This window comes from Phacochoerus africanus, chromosome 3, assembly GCF_016906955.1.
Source record: "Phacochoerus africanus isolate WHEZ1 chromosome 3, ROS_Pafr_v1, whole genome shotgun sequence".
NCBI lineage: Eukaryota > Metazoa > Chordata > Mammalia > Artiodactyla > Suidae > Phacochoerus > Phacochoerus africanus.
Genome location: NC_062546.1, coordinates 15713388 through 15732332, shown reverse-complemented (window position 1 = coordinate 15732332; position 18945 = coordinate 15713388). Strand labels below are relative to the sequence as shown.

Here is an 18945-nt window from a genome sequence, read left to right as displayed (position 1 = left end):
TCAGTTCATTCTCCCAGTGGCATCAGGTTTCCAGTATTATCATTCAGTGGAATGTCTTCATTTCCTGGGATATGTCTGAAAAAGTACCTGGCTCACATTGAAACAAAAAGCCCACTGGCCAGCAGAAGCCCTGGAGACAGCCTTGCCCTTAGTCAGCTAGGAAGGCGTCTCACGCTTTTCAGCACCATCAGGCTGTTGTCCAGCCCACCTGATCGCCCAGTCAGGAGTACCGAAAGAGCAGTTCAGAGATCAGGTTCCTGGGAAAATTCCATTCCCCCCACTCTTTCTACGCTCAACCTAATTGCAGTTCTGATATGTCAAGAATTTTCATTTTGATGTTAGAGAATTTGCCATACGAAATGCAGCTCAACAGCCTTAAAGCCTGATAATCCTGTCTTTAGATAGTTTTAGGCAAATTTCTTACTATAAAGTGGAAATAATAGTTCATACCTCAAAAGATGTGAGGACTAAGTGAAAGGACCCATTGTCTGGCACTTGGCAGGTGGCGATGTGTCCAAATCCTCTTTCCGCCTTTGTTTACATGGTGGTCATGAAGTTGGGATGGCAGCATCTTGTGGAAGCACTTAGTGAAAAGCCTGAAACTTTTTCCTAAGTGCTAGGTAGCTCATGGCTAATGGGGGTGCCATTGCTTCAAGACCTTTTAATGAAGAAAGCTCAGCCAAAAATATTTTTTAATAAATCATGAGTTCTTATTAATACCTTAATTTAAATACAACACGCCAGCATTTTTCTTTCCCTTCTTCACTTTCATATTTTGATATTTAAATATTGCCAGGTCCCCTTGGTAGGGCTAGTACTATTTTGCACAAGTATTCAGCCACATATGAGCGTGCCTGTGTCCCTATAGCCTTACCAACAAATAGGGTATAGTCCCGCTTTTGAAGTTTTGTCAAACTAAAATGTAAGAAATTGCATCTCTAAGTAGTTTTTTTGTTTGTGTGTTTGCCAGGACATATGGAGGTTCCCAGGCTAGGGGTCTAATCTGAGCTGTTGCTGCTGGCCTACGCTAGAGCCACGGCAACTCGGGATCCGAGCTGTGTCTGCAACCTACACAACAGCTCATGGCAACGCCGGATTCTTAACCCACTGAGCGAGGCCAGGGATCGAATCTGCAACCTCAGGGTTCCTAGTTGGATTCGGATTCGGTTCCGCTGTGCCACGATGGAAACTCCCTCTAGGTAGTTTTGATTTGCGTTTCTCTTATGAGGGAACCTAAGCATTTTTTTCATTTTAAGGTCTAGTTGGGTATCTTTGTTTGTATACTATCTTTAATTTTTTTTTTTTTAATGGCCACACCTGCAACATATGAAAGTTCCCGGGCCAGGGATTGAATCTGAGCCACAGCTGTGACCTATGCCACAGCTGTGGCAACACCAGATCCTTTAATCAACTGCACTGGGCTGGGGGCTGATCCTGTACCTCCACAGTGACCTGAGCTGCTGCAGTCAGATTCTCAACCCACTGCATCACAGCAGGAACTCCTACTACCTTTTAAGTCTTTAGTCCATTTTTCTACCTTTTTTACCTTTTTTTCTTGGTCTTCTTTTCTTTTCTCTTCCCTTTTTTTTTTTTTTGGCTGCACTTGCAGCATGTAAAAGTTCCAGGGCCAGCGCCTGAACCCAGGCCACAGCAGTACCCCTAGCCACAGCAGTGACCACATCAAGTCCTTAACCACTAGGCCACCAGGGAACTCCTTGGTCATCTTTTCCTTGATTTTAGGAATTCTTTATGTATTTGGGAGGTTGTCTAACTACAATGCCAAGAACTCTAAATTTTTTTTAAGAAAAGTCTTTTAAAACCTTTATGGTGTTACACATATTTTCTTTCAGTTCATCATTTATCTTTCATCTTGGGTTACAGTGTATGTGTGCTTATTAATTTTTAAAAATGTTTGATGCTTTCTTCACACAAGGAAAACATCGTCTCCCTTTTTTATTGCATCTGGGGTTTTGTCGGGGCATGTGAGAAAGCGTTTGTCCACATCCAGGTTTTAAATGTGAACAGGGAGGGGTTCTCTCAAAGTGTGACAACTAGGATTAATTTGAGTTAAAGTCTTCTGTTTTTAAGATACCCTGAAGTGAGAAACTCTACTAAACATGATCATGTAAAGGGAACAATATGTGCCTTTTTAGGCTCTTCAGGGCAAGCGTTCATGCTTAATGAAAATTTGATCACCTAGGTCCCATCTTTATTTTATGCAAACCAATGCTCTCCCTCAGTCGAGACCCTGTTGGGGACTGCATTCACACACCTTTTCTTCTAGTACTTCACAGTTGCCATTTCTACAATTCGAACTCTTATCCATTGGGAGTTTTTCTGGTGTAAGGTATGCAGTGCTAGATACAGTTTAATCTTTTTCCAAACAGCCCTGCAGTTGTTTGGATATCTACTTGGGTTTTCTGTTTTGTTTCTAGACTTTCTATTCTGTTCAGCTGGTCCGAACCTAGTATCCAGTCAGGATATTTTATATAAAAGTACCCAGCGTACTGTGTACTGTACCGCATATGTCAGCCATCCATGGCACTGTCACAGATCCTTGGCCCATCATACCCAGAACCGAAAAAAACACATTCAGCACCTAATTGTTGACTGGTCCTTGCAAATATTGTGTGTAATCCCTAATAAATGAGAGGCAACAGTGAAGTAAGCTGTTGGCAGCATCTAGAAATGGGCACATCTGGGGTTGGCTGCCGTTGAACTTGGCCGTGGTGATAGTTAGATGACAAACATCTGAGATACAGTGGGATGCTGGCTTGAAACGGGGACTAGGCAGATGTCAGGAGATAAGATTGCTTGGAACGAGGGTGCTTAGAGAGAAACACTTGCTGTTCTTTATCTTCTGGACCCCTCCTTGTTCACTTCTTAACGCTCTGAACTTTCTGGTCTTTTTTTTTCTTTCTCTGGTTACCAGGGCAAAGGGCAGTATAAATCCACATGTTCATGAAAAGTACTGGAAAAAAAAAAAATCTTCCGTACTTCCCAGTATTAGACTACTGTGAAATAAGTACATTCAGCTAACTGGGTTTTTAAGTCATGCCAGGTAAAGTTACTCTGTTTGTGATTGCTACTAGATCACTAGTAACTGCTGTATTCTCTGTCTTATAATAACTGCTATTCCATGAGTACTGATTCTGCTCTCCTATGTGACTGCCCTGCCACATGACTGATAATTTCATTTCTCAGGGATGCAATGAGGCCCAAACTAAGCCCTTTCTACCAATCTTCCCTGACCACCCGTCTTATAAGATTTCTCCATCTCCTGGGCGCATGTAACCCTTACAAGCAGTTCTATTTGATACTTTTCCTATACTATCTTCTTTTAGAAAATATTTTAGGAGTTCCCGTTGTGGTGCAATGAAAACGAATCCGACTGGTGTCCATGAGGATGTGGGTTCGATCCCTGCCCTCGCTCAGTAGGTCCTGTAGATCTTGTGTCGCTGTGGCTGTTTTGTAGGCCGGCAGCTGCATCTCCAGTGAGAACCCTAACCTGGGAACTTCCACATGCTGTGGGTGCAGCCACAAAAAGCCAATCAATCAATCAATCAATCAATCAATAAAAAGTATTTTTAAAAATTAAATAAAATCACCTATAATCCTACTACCAGAGACAAATCCTGGTTAACATTTTGTATACTTTTTCTAGTCTTTTTTCCTCCCTTCCTATGTATATGATTTTAAGGAGTTGAGATCCTACCGAATACATAGTATTGTATCCTATTTTTTTTCTCCTTAACTTTATCATCAATTTGTAAATAATGTTTTAAAAGTTACATAATATTCTGTGGGATGGAGTGTGATTTACTGAGATTTTCTTTTGCCTGCACATTTTTCCCATTAGTGAAATTAGATCATGAAATTGCTAAGGGAAGAATCACTCTGTGGTGTCATCCCCACTTCCCTGCTCCGGCGCCTGGAGAGCATGTCACATATGTCGATGAGGAATACATATTTTTGGCTTGCTTCTCTGTTCTCAGGCGAAATATTATAGAAACTCTTTGCTACCGAGGATCCAAAAAGTACTGCTTGCAGCTGACTCAGAGCAATTGAATCCCTGAGTCTTTCCATTTAGAAAAGAGGACCCTGGGAAAATCTTTGCATGTACTTTCAGGGGGACTATGAATCTTTTGAAATTCTATGAGAATTATTTTGAGTGAGCACTTGTACATTTGCGTGTAGTTTTCGCTAGAATCTTGAAGGAGTCCTTACTTAACAAAAAGCCACTGATTTCATGACAATAGCCCTTCCTGGAGATAGACCCATTTGCTAAACATATCTGAAGTCTAAGACACTTTTTTGGCTACCCCATGGCATATGAAGTTCCCGGGGCCAGGGATCAGATCATATCTGAGATCCTTAGATCTCATCGCTGGATCCTTAACGCACTGTGCCAGGCTGGGATCAAACTTGTGTACCAGTGCTCCAGAGTCACCACTGCTCCTGCTGCAGCACCAAGACGTTGTTTGAATCCACTGATGTCAAGTCAGAAAGCAAGAGCAGAAACAAACAAGTTAAGGTTAACATTCCTGGGAACGAGAACAGGAGCACATGGGAGAGAAAAGGCCATGATCTGATCAGTCAGTCTTGCTTGTAGCTCTTGCCTAAGATACTGTATTTCACCTTTTATTTGTCTTGGTTTTCAGGAAGGGATGAGACCATGCAGCCTGCAAGACCATCTTTCCTCGAATACTTTGAACAAAAAGAAAAGGAAAATCAGATCAACAGCTTTGGCCAGAGTGCCCCTGGTCCACTGAAGAACTCTTCAGATTGGAAAGTTCCACAGGATGGAGACTATGAATTTGTAAGTAGCCTTGGAAGCCAGGGAGAGTTGTTTGAAATCTCACACATCCAGTTCTGCCGTTTCACTGAAAGTGCAAAGTGCCTGAGCGTTTTCTTGTGCAGCTCATGTCTTCTCTAAATGTCCCTGGCGGCAGCTTCTGGACTGAGGCCCTCAGGAGTCTGAGACAGTATTTTCACTGACATTTGAACCCTTCCAGAGGCCCCCAATTCCCCAATGAGTGGCATCTTTTTTTTTTTTTTTGCTTTAAAAAGTATTTATTCACTTGCCATTTTCTCCTCATTGCATTTGAAATTGTTAATGGGAAAAGAAATAGTTATCAACCGAAGATACACTGACTTTAATAATAGTTTATCTGGGATTGTGATTTTATATTTAAGAACTAGACTGGAGGGTGTTTTCCCTTGTTTTGTAGTATCTTTGTTTTTTGCTGACCATTATCCTAATTTTAGACTCTCTAAGAGGATTATTCTGAATTTTGTCTGAGGGTGAATACTAAGTTACTCCAAAGTTTCATATGAAAAACTGGGTGTGTTTTTCCTTTTTCTGCTGTGGAACATTCTCCCTCAACCATAGACACTTGTTAATGTTTACAGAGATCTAATGAGTAGAGGCAGTGGAAAATGTGGGGAAAAAAATAAGCTAAAAGGTCTGCATTCCTTTTCTAGAAAAGAATTTTCTCTTTAGGAAGATTTTGCATTCTTAAATTCTGTCATAATTCTGTTGCTGTTTATAAGAACTTGGTTTGGGCATTCTGTTTGGATTGGGGGAGGCTTTCTAGTCCCGGCTTTCTGCTATCCTACTGACTGGCCTAAAGGAAATTATGTCCCTCTTCCAAACATAGTTTCTGCTTTTGTAGAGGGGCAGGGATGTCATCGTTTATACAACTACTGATAGAGATTTTTGAGGACCAGAATAGCTCACCTGAGGTTATCTAACCAGTTAGTCACTGAACCCATGTTAGAACCCGGGTTCATTTGTTTTATCACCTGTTCGTGCATTTATTCATTCCTCATCTGCTCTTCATCGTCTGCTGTTTGTTCACTCATTCACTCACTGGCTTTTTGATTCGCCAGTATGTGCTTGACACTTTCCTAGGGATGTAGTGATGAACAGAACAGTCAAAAACTCATGAATGTTTCACTTCTGAAGAAGGAAAAGGAGTTAGTAAAATTTTTAGTGTGTTAGGTAGTGGTAAGTGTTGTAGAAAATATGAAGCAGAAAAGGGAGATTGGTGGGGAGGGAGGAGGAGGAAGCGTGTGTGTGTTTATGTTTGTGTAAATATGTAGCCGTTTTTTTCAAATGACTAGCTTTTTACTCTCTAAAACATGTTTTCATTTGAACAGTTTTTCTTGTAACTAATTAGAAAACATATTAGCTAATTTTTTCTTTTTTGTCTTCTTGGAGGAGAGTTGACTTAACGATGTTGTATTAGTTTCAGATGTATAGCAAAGAGAATCAGTCATACATGTACATATTCATATATCCACATGGTTATTACATATGGATATAGGTTATTACAGACTATTGAGTAGGTTTCCCTGTGTTATGCAGTAGGTCCTTGTTAGTTATTTTATATACAGTAGTGTGTATGTTTTTCCTATCGTCCTAATTTATCCCTCCCCCTGTAGCAATTTTAAATAATGAGTTAAGGAAGGTCTCATTGATAAGATGAGGGAGTGAACTTTGTGCCTAATCCAGAGGAAAGGCAAATGTAAAGGAATTTGCTTAGTGTGTTTGCAGAACAGTGAAGAGAACAGTGTGTTTGGTATGGCAATAAGGGACATGTAGCAGGAAAAGAGATCCGAGATGTGATGGGGAGTCAGATAACGTAGGGCTTTTTGTGTCCTAATGAGAACTTTAGTTTTTACCCTGAGTGAAATGGAAAGCAACTGGCAAGATGTGACTTGATCCTACCAATGTTTTGAGTGTTGTTCTGGTTGCCGTGTTAATACGCTACAGGAAGACTAGATTTTGTGAACACTGGTGTAGTGTTATCTCCTGTACAAAAGGGGCCAAATATGGGGCACATCCACTGCCATTTCTCTCTTCTGGGTCTTTGGCATTCGTATTTTCCACCAAGTCAGGGTTCAGCTTCAGAATCCTTCTTAACACAGTATTCCAGGCTTCCACTATTGATCAGAATAGACAAATGAGATTTGAATCATCCTGTGTGCTGTTCCATGTTGCTTCTGTGGTTGTCTTGGACATATTTGTAAGGACTGATTTTCTCAGTTTAGTGAGCCTTTAGGCAAAGATGAAACAACTTCTGGGTACCAGTCACATCACCATTGTGATGAAGGCTTAAGACTCCTCAGATCTGTATTCCTACATCTAGGGAGTGAGCCCAAGATTCCAGTCACTTTAACTTAATCATTACTTTTGGATCCGTAGTTCCAGTTTTGGAAGAATTCACTTCTCTCTACCATAGTTTTCTCATTCTAAGATCATTGGTGGAGAACTTATTTTGATTGTCAGGCTACTAATGCAAAGGGGCTGCGGTAGGTCTTTAGAAAGAGTGCTTTTTATTTTGGAAGTAGATGGCTGCTGAAGGGAGTGGTCCATGAGCACAGGAGCTAGGTAAGCAAGTTGCCCCAGCCTGTCCTATTCCTGGCCCGTGCAGGAGAAAGGGCCTGAGATGTACCAGACATTATAACTGGCATCATCCATCCCACAGACCTTTTTCTGTGCCCTATACAGTGTTTAAAATTTTTAAATTAGTTGCCTGTGTTTAAAAAGTGAAAGCTTCTACATTAGATGTTGGAACTCCAGCTTATTTTGAAAAGTTGAAAGGTCTACCTTTTTTTTTTTTTTTGGCCCTTCCCTTGGGATGCAGAAGTTTCCAGGCCAGGGATCGAACATGCACCACAGCAGTGACAATGCTGGATCCTTAACCCACTGAGCCACGAGGGAGCTCGTAGACCTACATTTTTGATTGGTGGTTGTCTGGAGCTGAGTCGAGGCTGCCCTCTTTGGGTATGACTGCTCCAGTTCTCAATGTCCAATCTACTTCATTCACTTGTATTAACTATTCAACTGTCTGGCCTGTAGGGCATTTGATCTTGGACTCTTGCTGTAAATCAGTTGGATTTGTATGTGTGCACATTGTGCTTGAGCCAACCCATCTTGACATATAAAATTTTATTCTAATTTTACTTTGAAAATTTCAGGAGAAGTTATTTTAGAATAAATAAATAAAAAGTTACAATTCTCTTAACTTTTAAGAGAATTTCAAACTACGCAATGAAAGAAAATTAAGACGGGGTGTACATGAAGTACTGTACTAAAAATTCCAAAGATCAGATGAAAACTATTTTTAATGCCTTAATATTCTTGTGGTATAGCTTTCCCCTTAATCCGAAATTAAGCATTTAAAGTAATAGTCTAAAATAGTGTTTCAGGGGAGTTCCCTAGTGGCCTAATGATTAAGGACTTGGCACTGTCATTGCTGTAGCACAGATTCGATCCCTGGCCCGGGAACCTCTGCATGCCTCAGACGTGGTGAAATAAATAAATAAATAAAATAGTGTTTTGCAAAGTATGGTTCCCAGACCAGTGTCACCATCACCTGGAAACTTGTGGAACATGGAGTTTCTCAGGCTCCTCCCGACATACTAAATCCAAATCTGGGGACAGCGTCTGGTAATCTGTGTTTTAATCTACCTAATCTGTGTTTTAACCTACCACTAAATTCACATCAATTTCTTCTTTCTTTCCTGTTAGGTACTGGGGAAATTCGGAAATCAGGATGTATTCACATGATGTTAATATTGCACAATGTGGTTTTTTGGCCACTCCACGGTATGTGGAGTTCCTGGGCCAGGGATCAGATTCACACCTCAGTTATGACCTGCGCCACAGCTATGGCAATGCTGAGTCCTTAACCCACTGTGCCAGGCCAGAGATCGAACCTGTGTCCCAAGGCTCTAGAGACACTTGCCGATCCCCTTGTGCCACAGTGGGCACTCCCAAATGTGATTTTTAAATTTCCTTTTTACTCTTCCTTTGAGTCTCTTGCGCTCTTATTGGAGGTGCCAAAGCAGTACCTAAAATCAGGAAAACGTGCATTTGAAGGTGACATCTGGCAGAGAAGGAATCAGTCCATGGAGAGAAGGACGTGTTCGGAGTAACCCCACTAAGCTCACGGGAAGATGTGTGTCAGACTGGCTGCCCTGCTCCCCACGGCGGTCTCTCAGGCAGACTTTCTGATTTACCAGCAGGCCGTGTTTAGTTGGGAAGAAGACATTCTCTCTCTTCCGTGAAGGCAATTGCTGTTTTGAAATGAAATTTTTTTGCCCAAAGTGGCAAATGGGAAGTAATTAAATCAATCAACAGTGGCAAAGTTTGATACTGACAAAAACTTCATATTTTCATCTGAAACTGAATTCTTGTTGCATTTCTAAAATTGAATTGCCTTATTTGCCAAGATGAAAAGGCAACAAAGATTTCCTTTCATTTTTCAGACATACACAGATTTAAGTGTAAATAAAAAGTGCTTGAAAATGCAATATTCCCTAAAATTAGTGTTTCATAGCCTATAAACAGTTGCATTCTTGGAAATGAATGTTGCTTTTATTAGAATTCAAACCCTCCCATTTTGTCATCATAAAGCCACAAAAAGCTGTCAGCTTAAACCCACTATGGCTCATGGATCTTCAAAAACACACCGTAATATTTTAGTCTAAGAAGGCTGGAATACCAAGCGGATGAATAAGACGGGCAAGGCCCACACTCTTCTGGAGTTGCCAGTATGGTGAGGGAAATAAACATGAAGTCAGGTGACAGACCAGTTCAGGGAATAATGGCTTTTTTTTGTTTTTTTGCTTTTTAGGGCTGCACTCATGGAATATGGAGGTTCCCAGGCTAGGGGTGGAACTGGAGCTACAGCTGCCAGCCACAGCCACATCAGATCTGAGCTGCGTCTGTGACCTACACCACAGCTCAGGGTAACGCCAGATCCTTAACCTACTGAGTGAGGCCAGGGATCGAACCCACAACCTCATGGTTCCTAGTTGGATTCGTTAACTACTGAGCCACAACGGGAACCTCCAATAATGGCTATTAAAAAAAAAAAAAAAAGCACATTACAAACTAGTGTGCGAGAAGGCCTTGCAAAGAGACAGGACACTCGGCAAGACCTAAATGAAGAAGGGAAGCCAGCCATGGGAAGGTGGAGGGAACATGTACCAAGGCTCTGAAGCAGGACATAGTGGGTGCATGTAAGGAGCAGCGTGACACATAGGATAGCAGTCCATTGTAAACACATCAGCAGTCACAATACATGTGCGTGCGTTAAAATAACCTGTTAAGGGAGTTCCCATTGTGGCTTAGCAGGTTAAGAACCCAACTAGTATCTATGAGGATGTGGGTTCAATCGCTGTCCTCCCCTGTGGGTTGGGGATCCATTGTTGCCGTGAACTGTGGTATAGTCTCAGATGTGCCTTGGCTCCTCCATCGCTGAGACTGTGGTGTAGGCTGGCAGCTGCAGCTCCAATTCGACGCCTGACCTGGGAACTTCCATATACCTACCACCTGTGTGGCACCAAAAAGCAAAATAATAAAAAATTTAAAAAATAAATAGACAAATTAATTAATTAAAAATTGCCTATTAAAAGACAAACTCTTTGGGTAAAAAAATAAGTCAAAATTCAGCTAAATGCTATTTATAAGAGATATAACTAAAATAAAATACCACTGAAAAGTTTAAAAAATGGGAATGGAAAACAATCCGCTAGGCAAGGACTCACTAAAAGAAGGGAGGTGAAACAGTATTAATACCAGATAAGATTGAACCTAAGACAAAGGGCTATTTCATGGGAAGCAGATATGTTTTATATTGCTAAAAGGTGTGCTTGATCTAGAGGGCGTAAGTCATGAACTTTTAAGCATGTATATTTATCCAAAACTGATAGAAATACAAGGAAAAATGAGAAAACTGCAGTTGATGGCTTACATATTCTTCTCTTGAAATTTGACATTTCAATTAGGCAGAAAAACAAGACTTAACACCATTAACAAGGTTGTAAAACAAAGTTGGGAGCACTTTTCAGATATTTATGAAACTTTTAAAACGTGGAATAGTCGCAAAATTCGACTGTGTTTTAAAGTGCTCAGGAAAAAAATCTCAATACAGAAATCACATAAGCCACATCCTCTGACTATAAAACAATAAAATTAAAAATCAGTGGTAATAAATTAGCTAAGCCCACTTTACTCCACCTGGAAATGTAAAAGTATATCTAAGTAATTCTTGCTTTAAAGATAAAATCAAAATAGGAATTACAAACTATTTAGAAATGAATATAAGAACCATGCAAAATCCAGATCACTGTGATTTAAACCTATAGGATGAAGCAAAAATGGTACTCAGAGGACGATTTGTAGCCTTAATGGCATTTTCTTTTTAGAATACAAGAAAGCTTGTAAGACAAAAATAAAGATAAAAGCAGAATTTAATGAAATTGAAAACAGAAACAGTTGATCAGTAAAATCAAAAGTTGGTTCTTTGAAAGGAGCAGACGTTTGGTAGATTTGGTCAAGTTAAAAAGGAAGAAGAGGGAGTTCCCACGGTGGCACAGTGGGTTAAGGATCTGGCTTGCCGCTGCTGTGGTGTAGGTCACTGCTGCATAATGGTTTGATCCCTGGCCCAGATACTTCCATATGCCTTGGGTGTGGCCATAAAATAATTTTTTTTTAAAAAGAAGGAAGAAGATACCAAAAACTGTAGTAGCAGAAAGGAGGAGAGAATGTTATTAGAGAGAGAAGAATGTTATTTGGGAAGAGAGTATTATTGTTGATTATTATTGTTGCTAACTTTATATCGTTATATTTGAAAACCTAGATAATAGATGTTTCTTATCATGCCATAGTTACTTCCTATATGGAAATGCAATTGCATGAAGACATTCAAGATACTTTTGGACAAGAAGACAAATGAGGTTGGATTTACATGCACAAAACCACAATAATGAAACATTGTGATTTTGCCAGAAGAGTAGAATATAAATCATTGGTACAGAGGATAGAGCTGAGAAACATACCTGTGTATGTATAGGAATTTATTACATAATGATGATAAAATGCAGAATGAGGTGTGATACCATTTGTGTACATTTTTTAAAAAACCACAAACCATGCTGCATATTTTTGTTATCTATGCACTTATGCAACTGCATAGGTAAAATGATAGGATATAAAACTGCTTCATAAGAGTCACTACCTTTGAGGAGAACTTTAGTTTTAACTGTTTTTACAGCAAGAGTGTATTACTATAGGAGTTCCCATCGTAGTGCAGTGGAACCATGAGGTGGCGGGTTCGATCCCTGCCCTTGCTCAGTGCGTTAACGATCCGGCGTTGCTGTGAGCTGTGGTGTAGGTCGCAGACGCGGCTCGGATCCCGCGTTGCTGTGGCTCTGGCATAGGCCGGTGGCTACAGCTCGGATTAGACCCCTAGCCTGGGAACCTCCATATGCCGCGAGAGTGGCCCTAGAAAAGGCAAAAAAAAAGAGTATATTACTATATTAACCTATTACTCACTTAAGAGATAGAGTGAAATACGTTTTTTAAAATTCTACTTCTACTTTCCTGGTTTTAGTCTAAGTAGAGTTAGCCAGAGCTTCTGCAGACCTAGATAAACCACAATACTTTTCAAGCTTGTTAACTTTGCAAGGATTGCTGATTATTAGCTCTTGGTATTATGAACTCTTGGGTTTTGAGGAAGTTTCCTATTTACTCAAAAGACGTAAATTTCCAAATTTCCAAATTTCTTATGACTTAGTCTTTAAAAAGTAATAAAGCTGACCCCCACATATTAATTAAATCTCTGTTCATTGAAGTCCTCTATGTGTGAATAGCCAAGACTATAAGATCCTTGACAGCTGGGGTTTTTACTCATCTTTGTATTTCTAACACCTAGCAATTGCCTGGCTCAAAGTTAGTACATACTTTTCAATTAAATTCAGACAGTCTCTGAATTAATTCAACAGGTATCACTACCCTAAGAAAGTACATAGTGGAGCAGAAACGATAGATAATCAAATAATTTTGATACCTTTGCTATAATAGCTTACCTTTATTTATTTATTTATTATTTTTATTTTTTACTTTTTTAGGGCTGTACCCGCGGCATATGGAGGTTCCCAGGTGAGGGGTCTAATCGGAGCTACAGCTGCAGGCCTACACCACAGCCACAGCAACACCAGATCTGAGCTGCCTCTGTGACCTCCACAGCAGCTCACGGCAACTCTGGATCCTTAACCTGCTGATCCAGGCCAGGGATTGAACCTGCAACCTCATGGTTCCTAGTCAGATTCATTTCTGCTGTACCCCGATGGGAACTCCAGTAGCTTACATTTATTGAGAACTTGCTATGTGTTAGGCGTTGGTCTAAGGTCCTTATTTATATTAGCTCAGTCCTCATCACCATCCCAGAAGGTAGGCAATATTATTGCAGTTTTATGGGTGGGAACAGAGGCTTAAAGGGAGTAATTGAATAAAGTATACAGATAGTTAGTGACCCAGCAGGGATTTGAACCAAAGCAGTTTGGCTCCAGGGCCTGTCCTCCTAACCACTTACACTCTATGGCCTCTCTCTAGGTTATTCTGGTAAATTCTGTTCATAATGCGCATATAAAAAGTATTGTAGGAGCCCAGAAGAGGGAGCAAGAACTTCAGCAAAAAGAACCCCAGAGGAGGTATCAAGAACTCTCATTTGAAGTGCATTTTGAAAAATGAATAAGAATTCTGAGAGTTCCTGTCGTGGCTCAGTGGTTAATGAACCGGACTAGTCCATGAGGATGCAGGTTCGATCCTTGGCCTCACTCAGTGGGTTAAGGATCCGGCATTGCGGTGAGCTGTAGTGTAGGTCGAAGATGTGGCTTAGATCCCGAGTTCCTGTGACTGAGGCGTAGGCCGGCAGCTCCAGCTCCAGCTCCAATTTGACCCCTAGCTTGAGAACCTCCATATGCCACAGGTGCAGCCCTTAAAAAAAAAAAAGAATTCTGGAGGTGGGAAAGGGCACCAGAGGTGGAGCGACAGAGAGGGGGAAGCGTGTGTGGAGGCGTTAGAGGGTGTGGAATGGCCATGAAGCCTAAGTGATTGTATTTGGAGCCTGGAGGGTGTGGGTGGATGAGGAAGGGGGAGACGGGGGACAGTGAGCCCTTTAGGTGGAGTTAGTGGCCAGTGTGCCCTTACTTTTTCTGGAAATATTTAGTACTCTTCCATATTTTTCTTTGATGTATCAGAGAAATTAAAAATAGAATCCTAATGCAGCACAGAGAGCTAAGCGGACATCCCTCTGAAGTTGTGTGATAATGGGTCCATCAGGATATAAAACCACTGCACTGTTAATTCAGAATTAATTGGATAAAAGTAACAGCGCCTGAACAGGATTGTTTGTATTCCATGGATAGTTAAACACCATTTGGATGGCTTTTTGTGGTAGGGAAGGATAAATTTTAGCCCTGAGTTTCTCCCTGGAGGGTGACAGCAGCCTATGATTTTCTGAGATTTCATCTTAACCATTCTTTCCTAGATCAGGGCTCCAAATTGGATTGTGAAGTAGAGATTTCTTTAGGTTTTTATAAACAGGCTTTACTGAATGTCGGGACCTAGTCAAGTACTCATTTTTGCTTTTGGCTGTACACTTTAGAAATTGGCGAGAGATGAGAATTATTGCTACCTTATTTATAATTTAAACTCGAGATTGATATAGTGGCAGAAATGTTTTATATACTCATGTTTAAATTAACACTCTCAAGGATGCATCTTAATGTTTTCTGGGAACCCAAATATCTGCAGCCTGAAACTCTGCCATTTTATAGAAACACTCTCAAAACATTGTCTTTGAACTTATTGTCCATTTGTTTCAAAATGAGGTTTTAAAAAATAATGCATGTCCTTAAATATCCCAGCCTCCATTGGTTAAGCTTGACTCTAATGAAGTTCCTAGGCTCTAATTTAGTGGAAACACCTGTCTCACAGGGGCATGCGTAATCAGTGTCCTGGCAAACATTGGTAGATGCTCCAGGTAGCAGAATGTTGCCAGGTTGGTATTAAGAACTGAAGGACTCCCTAGAGTCCCGGGATTCCTAACTCTTGCAATCAGAACCTGAAATTTCTTAGGTTTGGATCTCATTACAGTCGAAGCCAGATTTGGGTCCATTACTTTAGTTTTGCTAAATATGAAGTTGAGAAAAGAAAAAGGAAAACAACTCCAAGTTTAGTATTACTTTTCAGCAGCCAGAAGGTTCTAAGCGTTTTAAAATGTACTTTGGTTATTAATCTAGAAAGCAGAATTTTCCATTTTCAGCTGAGATGAGTGCAAATTCCTTTTTTTACGGCTGAATCCACAGCCATGACATTGAATTGTGGTCTCAGTTACCTAGACCTATCTTTTTTCACTCTTCGTCCTTTGAGCTGTCGGATGCCTTCTTCAGTCTTCTTTACTTCCCCTCCTCTTTTTTTCCCCACATGGACAAGTCTTAGCAGGTCAGTCGTCTGTATTCCTGGGACGTGAAATATTGAGAAGGCAGGAAAAGATTTATGCCGATTTTCTCACCCCCATCCAAAGACAGAATCTCTGGTAGGAGGCTGAACCTAGCTAGTATTTCCTCTTGTGCTTCTGAAAGGAAAGACATGACACAGGCCTTTTCTCATTCCCAGAAATGTAGTACTTCCTTCCCTCCCCAGATGTGACAACCTTTACTTAAAAATCCCTGTGCTTCATCCCTCAAATGAAGTACAACAGAATTGAGCTTCTTTTGTCTTTGATGCCATGTTCACCCCAAGCACGGATAGTTTTAAACTGAATGGAAGGCATGTCTCTCTTTCTTTCTTCATCTCACCGTTGCAGTTCGATGCTGATGTTACCAAGATTTTGAGCTGACAATGTAAGGAAGAAAGGGATTGAGAAGATGATTTGGTGAGGAGAAGGCTGATTGAGGTTATTTATTGTACCGTAAAGACACAACTCATTGTGCGTATTGGTTGTTCTCTACATCCAAGTTTTGGGGCAGGAAAATGTTAGATTTCACATATATTTAGAGGGTCTTTTAAGGTTGCAGTTGGGTCTAAGCAAATATATCATGCCTGTGTGCTAGGTGACTGCTGTTTGGGTTGAGGTGGTATATTTACCAAGGCAGTTTAGATCACTGCGGTCTGACTGTTAGATTTGTAATCCTGACTTTACTGAGTAGTTTGGGGCCAGTTTCTCTCTCTGCCTCAGTTTCTTCACTACAGAATGGAGATACTACTACTGCCTTTAGGGTAGATTTTGTGTGTGAGTGAGAATTAAGTGTGGTAATGCATGTAAAGTGCCCTCGACATAATAGGCATTTCATAAATGTTAATGTCCTTCTTTCCCTCCACCGTCCCTTCCTTTTTTGAAACGTCATCCACAAAGGAAATTTCAGCCCCCTAAACCCCTTTCCCCATTGATTTGCCATTGACCTTCATTGTAAAACCGGAGATATAGTCCCCCAAAAGAAAGGAGTCAGAACTCTTACCAGCTGGAATTTGATTACCCCCAAAGTGGTCATGTGTATCATTGGTATTTTTATTTTTTAATTGAAAAATTTTTTTTCTTTTTATAGCCGCACCTGCGGCATATGGAAGTTCCCAGGCTAGGGGTCGAATTGGAGCTGCAGCTGTCGGCCTACACCATGGCCGCAGCAATGCTGGATCCTTAACCCACTGAGCAGGGCCAGGGATCAAACCCACATCCTCACAGAGACAGCGTCGGATCCTTAACCGGCTGAGCCACCACTAGGACTCCGTGTTTCACTTTTGGAACTCCCCAATGCTTTTTTGCTTTCCCTTACTTCTCTGCTCTATGTAGTTTTCCTTTGTACCCACCCCTCATTTCATAAACTCTTAGCATTGCTGATATTTTTCGAATCTTGAAACACTCAGACCACTTCCAATTGCAGCACACACATTTCACCAATAGATGCCGCCCTTGTGCTTCTTGTGTGCACAGCTTCCTGGGTGGAATAATTTCCTTGTGATGCAGAGAGGTTGCCAGTTGTGTAAAATTAATGATATCACTTCATCAGCCTGGAAGGTGGACATTGCGTGAAGTGAGTTTCCTTGAAACTAGGGGTACCTTGTAACATAGACCAGGAGAGTGAACATTAAATTATGTCAGAAGAGGGTTGAATGGCCTTGGCTTTAGCTGGGAGCTGAGATGAGTGACTTTTCTCTTTCAGGTTTGTGTTCTATAAAAATCAAGCATAATTCCACCTATCCCGCTTTTTCTCCAGGGTTATAGAGGAAAGATCGAATGAAATGTAGATTAGGGTTATTTGAACCTTTAGAACAGTGATAGAATTCTATTAGTAGAGAATTATAAGGCTGTTTATGTTTGGTTTTGGTTCATTGTGTCTTAGTATTATAGCTTATTTTATTATTATTTTACTTTTGATTTTACCTTTGTAAAAAAAAATTAGATCTTTGAACAATAATGGATAATCCAGAGACAAGGCCATAGAAGCAATTAAGCCCAGACTTCTGTATGCATCTGTTTGCTCATGATAGTAAAATTATCATCACATTAGGTTAGCACAGCATTCAGTATAGTTACAGGTACATTCATATCTTCCTCTCTGGTTTGATGATTCTCACAGTGTACTTCTGAGGGAAGCAAGACAAAGTTTCTTCCCCCTCTTATAGTTCGAGGATCTGAAATCCAGACACCAAAAGGCAACTTTCCTACTTAAAGCCAGAGTCAAGTCTAGAACCCAGATCCCGGACTGCCTCCTGTCTCTGTTAATTCTTGGCTGTTTTCGCACATGAAAAACAAAACAAAACAAAAAGCTGGTGTGAGTTCCAGCAAGGTAGTAGGTACTTAATTAACTTTACAAAGCAGCTGAAAGACTCCTCTTTCTGAAATAACGTGTGACGGGAGCTGTAGTGACCAGGAAGAATGCTTTCAGGTTTATTGAGCCTTACTGGGAATTTTGTGACACTGGAACAGTATTTATTATTGGCCTGAATGATTTTTTTCATGTTTATTATGAACACAATGCAGATTGACAAGCTTTACATTTCATTAATTATTTACATAAGTAATTTCCCTGTTGGGACAGTGTAATTTTTAACTTTCTTTTGATGTTCTTTGTTATATACTTTGGAACCATGGGTTTTACAGTAACTGTGCTGTTGTTCAGGAAGTGTCATGCTAACTATGAAAAGGCGTTATTATTTCCAAAACACTTTGAGTTTTGACCAAATATAACCTCTGTGAAAACAAAGGTATCTTTCTCTCCTTTTTTTGTTTTCTTTTTTTGTCTTTTTAGGGCCACAACCACGTCATACGGAGGTTCCCAGGCTAAGGGTCTTATCAGAGCTGTAGCTGCTGGTCTACACCGCAGCCACAGCCACACCAGATCCAAGCCACGTCTGCACCGTGAATCACAGCTCACGGCAACACCGGGTCCTTAACCCACTGAGCAAGGCCAGGGATCGAACCCGCATCCTTATGGTTCCTGGTTGGATTCGTTAACCACTTAACTATGATGGGAACTCCTAAGGTAGCTCTTGTAGAGGAGTCTTAATGACTATAGCAAACACCTGATATAGCCTCTGGTGGCGTCTGTGTCTTGGCCTGCCTTTCAGTCTCATTCACGCATTTCTTCCTGAATTTTTCCTTGAGAGAGGTGTAATACCTCTTTAGTATTAGCTTTTCTGTAAATTGACTTTTCTTATCTTAGTGGTAGATACTGAATAATATCTCTCATAGTATCTCTTTAATATCACCTTTTCTTACTTTAGTGGTAGATACTGAATATTTTTAGTAATCTTTTAAAAATTAATTTTTAAGATTTTTATAGTTTTTAAAGGTTCTACTCCATTTATAGTTCTTACAAAATATTGGCTCTATTCCCTGTGTTGTACAATACATCCTTATAGAGGGTCTCAGACCCAATAGTTTGTCCCTCTCACTCCAGTAACCTTCATATTGATTGCTCATTATCTTTTCTCTCCCCCCCAACTTCTTAATTTATTACTGTTATTATTATGTATATGATAGAAACACAATGTAAGACCTACCCTCTTGGAAGATTTTAAAGTCTGTACAACACAGGACTGTAAACCGTAGGCGCCGTGCAGTGGGGTAGATCGCCAAGGCT

At 40.5% G+C, this 18945-nt stretch overlaps 1 protein-coding gene across 6 annotated transcripts in view; it reads left to right on the top strand.

Moving 5' to 3' along the window:
* Positions 1-18945, top strand: part of STK4 (serine/threonine kinase 4) — an 88668-nt gene that overhangs the window by 44421 nt on the left and 25302 nt on the right. For 4 of the 6 annotated variants that reach the window (XM_047771020.1, XM_047771024.1, XM_047771023.1 and 1 more), the window contains exon 10: positions 4662-4819. In XM_047771020.1, coding sequence (XP_047626976.1) covers positions 4662-4819 — 158 coding nt within the window. Of the gene's footprint in view, positions 1-4661; positions 4820-8539; positions 9327-15668; positions 16357-18945 lie in introns of those variants that run through there. The other 2 variants (XM_047771022.1, XM_047771021.1) reach the window with 2 other exon arrangements.